This window comes from Triticum dicoccoides, chromosome 2B (genome assembly GCF_002162155.2).
Source record: "Triticum dicoccoides isolate Atlit2015 ecotype Zavitan chromosome 2B, WEW_v2.0, whole genome shotgun sequence".
Classification (NCBI taxonomy): Eukaryota; Viridiplantae; Streptophyta; class Magnoliopsida; order Poales; family Poaceae; genus Triticum; species Triticum dicoccoides.
This window is the reverse complement of record NC_041383.1, coordinates 667,661,447-667,665,173: the sequence shown is the minus strand read 5'-3', so window position 1 is coordinate 667,665,173 and position 3,727 is coordinate 667,661,447. Positions and strand designations below refer to the sequence as shown.

At 44.6% G+C, this 3,727-nt stretch overlaps 1 protein-coding gene across 1 annotated transcript; it reads right to left on the bottom strand.

Moving 5' to 3' along the window:
* Window positions 1-761: 761 nt before the first annotated feature.
* On the bottom strand, window positions 762-1,298 carry LOC119360846 (pathogenesis-related protein PRMS-like). The gene has a single exon (XM_037626323.1). It carries the CDS (start codon window positions 1,296-1,298, stop codon window positions 762-764), a length of 537 nt encoding a protein of 178 aa, XP_037482220.1.
* Window positions 1,299-3,727: the final 2,429 nt, after the last annotated feature.

Below are 3,727 nucleotides of genomic sequence, written 5' to 3'. Positions count from 1 at the left end.
GCCCTGAGAAACATTGTGTGACTCTTCACAATATGATCATCGAAGATGAGAGGGACCTGAACTTGGAGTTCCTGTAGGACAATGTCGGTAGCCGTGTGAACCATCTAGAGACCCTGACCGGAGTTCCTCTACGACAATGTCGGTACGACAATGTCGGTAGCCGTGTGAACCATCTAGAGACCCTGACCGCATACAAGCATTCCTTTAGACATATCGGAAAATTAAAGACCATTGGCAAAGGCATGGGCAGTAATAAAACCTGCCATTTTTACACTCATTTAATTTAATTCATGTATGATTTGTATCATTGTTGTATTCAGAATAATTCTCGTATTGAATTATAAGTTTAATTCCTAGATTTAAATAATTATTGTAATTTGGAAGATTGCTGTATTATAATATTCAGATTTTATTTTATATTGATTTGAATAATTATTGTAATTTGGATGATTGTTTTTTTGGTTTGAGGGCCGGCGCAGGCTGTGTTTTACCATTCGACTTTGCGGGGTCTATTCCACGGCAGCCCGCGCCAGCCCTCAAAATGCGTTTTCCGTGGCTCTTATACTTACTTTATAGTTCCGCGCGATACGGGATATGCTAGACATGCTCTAGACAAAAAAAAAAGTAACAGGCAGCTTCAATCACAGTGTAGTCCGAATTTCCCATTACTAATAACCAAAAAACGAAGGACCAAACGCCTTATTTCTCATCATGTATTATGTGGCCACATCTTTCCTGATGTAGCTTCCGTATAGACGTAGTCAGTATGGCGGGTCGGCGTAGTTGCCGCCAGGGGAGTAGCTGCAAACAGCCATGGTGTCGTTGCTGCCGAGGCAGGTGCGGCAGGCGCAGCCGAGCTCTCGCGTGGTGTTCCGCACCACCAACTTGTAGGACCCGCATTCCTTGCCGGGCGCGCACGCGTTGGCGCCGTGGTCGTACCACCGCCGCTGGTACACCCACGAGCCGGTGGCCGCGGCGCCGTCTTGTTTCCCGCTGCCCCAGTAGCTGTTCCGCGCGTAGATCAGCGGGATGTACTTTGGCGGCTCCAGCTTGCAGCGGGCGCCGAGCTGGGCCGCGTACCGCTTGGCGTCCTGCCCCAGCGTCCAGTTCCACTCCAGGGGTGCCACGCCGACCTCGCGGCGTGCGTCGTTGTGCCCCTGCAAGAACTGGAACGCCACGGGCACTCTAGGTGCCGCGACGGGGACGCCATTGTTGTCGTTAATGCTGGCTGATGCCAGTGCCGGTGAGACCAGTGCAAGCAACAGGATGGCGACGCAGATGGAAGGAGACATGGTCATCTGCTGCATCTGTGACTGTGTGCTCAGTTGATTTGGTGAAGTTTTAGAGGAATTGACGTGCTTATATAGGACAACACGAGGCGTTAACTTGCACAAGCGTATGCGTCAGTTCCGAATTCGGAGAATTAACATGAAGCGCTCATCTTCGAGTAATCTATGGCATTCACTGCTACCGATAATTAACAGGTTAGCCGTTTTGCATGTACGTACGACTTCCTTCTCCCTGATATATACCTGCACAACAGACCTTCCTTTCGTACACACAAAATGTGAGGACAAATGAAATAAATTTGTTCGCCTGTTGAACATTTCTTAAACATTCCGTTTCCCGTAAGAGGCTTTCGCCGAATAGGCCATTTTGGAGACCGAGCTCCATGAAGGCCTTAATTTTGAAAATTTTAAATTTCAAACTTTTCAGTTTCCAAAACATCTGAAAAATACACATGTATACAGGGATGTAATGTGTACGTGTGCAAAATTTCATGATTATATACATTGAAAATTGCAAGCTGCAAAAAAATAAAATATCATGGACTTTGAGGATAAAGAGTACACATATGTTAAAAGAGCCACCGTTTGTCTTCTTTTTGTAGATCTCATTTTAATCTATTTCGATCTGAAATTTTGCACATGTACATTATGTCTCTAGGTATATGTGTATTTTTCAGATTTTTTTGTAACTAAAAAGTTTGAATTTTGAAGTTTTCAAATTAAGGCCTCCATGGAGCTCGGCTTCCATTTGGCATTTTCGGCTTTCGCCCCGCTTTATAAAGTCAACAACGCGTCCATACAATAAGTTCAAGTGTCGTAAAATAAACTAGTATGTTGAGGCATCAACACAAACACGCCTAAAAAAAGCATGAAAGACATAGGAAAAAAGACCACTAAGTGGCCGAAGTCTCAGAGGGCTTGCTGCGGGGCATGTTGGCGAGTGAGAGCAGTCATCGCATCCATCATAAGACCCAGGCGATCGCGATCTCCCTGTCTAGATATTAGGTGCTAGTGCTACAAAATTGCTAATAATTTCAAAATAGAGGCAGCGGCCCGCCTAGGAAAGACCCGCTCAATAACCATATTACATCTTATTGGATTGAGTTTTCCTCTTGAAGTTATCTTATTGGATTGAGTCTTGATACATCCATTTTGCATCATGCTTTTATATCAATATTTATTGCATAATGGGTTGTTATTACACATTATATCTCAATACTTATGGCTATTCTCTCTTATTTTACAAGGTTTATCATGAAGAGGGGGAATGCTGGCAGCTGGAATTTCGGCTGGAAAAGGAGCAAACATTGAAACCTATTATGCACAGCTCCAAAAGTCCTGAAACTCCACGAAACATCTTTTTGGAATTAATAAGAATTATTGAGCGAAAGAAATACACCAGGGGGCCCACACCCTATCCAGGAGACAGGAGGGCGCCCCCCTATAGGGCGCGCCCCCTATCTCCTGGGCTCCCTGGTGGGCCTCCGGTGTCCATCTTCTGCTATATCAGAGCTTTTACCCTGGAAAAAATCGAGGGCAAGCTTACGGGACGAAACTCCGCCGCCACGAGGCGAAACCAATCTAGGGCTCTGGCGGAGCTGTTCTGCCGGGGACACTTCCCTCCGGGAGGGGGAAATCATCACCAACGTCATCACCAACGATCCTCTCATCAAGAGGGGGTCAATCTTCATGAACATCTTCACCAGCACCATCTCCTCTCAAAACCCTAGTTCATCTCTTGTATCCAATCTTGTATCAAAACCACAAATTGGTACCTGTGGGTTGCTGATAGTGTTGATTACTCCTTGTAGTTGATGCTAATAGGTTTACTTGGTGGAAGATCGTATGTTCAGATCCTTTATGCATATTATTACTCCTTTGATTATGAACATGAATATGCTTTGTGAGTAGTTACGTTTGTTCCTGAGGACATGGGTGAAGTCTTGCTATTAGTAGTCATGTGAATTTGGTATTCGTTCGATATTTTGATGAGATGTATGTTGTCTTTTCCTCTAGTGGTGTTATGTGAACGTCGACTAAATGACACTTCACCATTATTTGGGCCTAGAGGAAGGCATTGGGAAGTAATAAGTAGATGATGGGTTGCTAGAGTGACAGAAGCTTAAACCCTAGTTTATGCGTTGCTTCGTTAGGGGCTGATTTGGATCCATATGTTTAATGTTGTGGTTAGGTTTACCTTAATACTTCTTTTGTAGTTGCGGACGCTTGCAATAGGGGTTAATCATAAGTGGGATGCTTGTCCAAGTAAGGGCAGTACCCAAGCACCGGTCCACCCACATATCAAATTATCAAAGTACCGAACGTGAATCATATGAGCGTGATGAAAACTAGCTTGACGATATTCCCATGTGTCCTCGGGAGCGCTTTTCCTATTATAAGAGTTTGTCTAGGCTTGTCCTTTGCTACAAAAAGGATTG

Excerpts from the sequence above, each read along its gene's own strand:
- LOC119360846 (XM_037626323.1), bottom strand. The coding sequence starts at position 1,298 with ATGACCATGTCTCCTTCCATCTGCGTCGCCATCCTGTTGCTTGCACTG.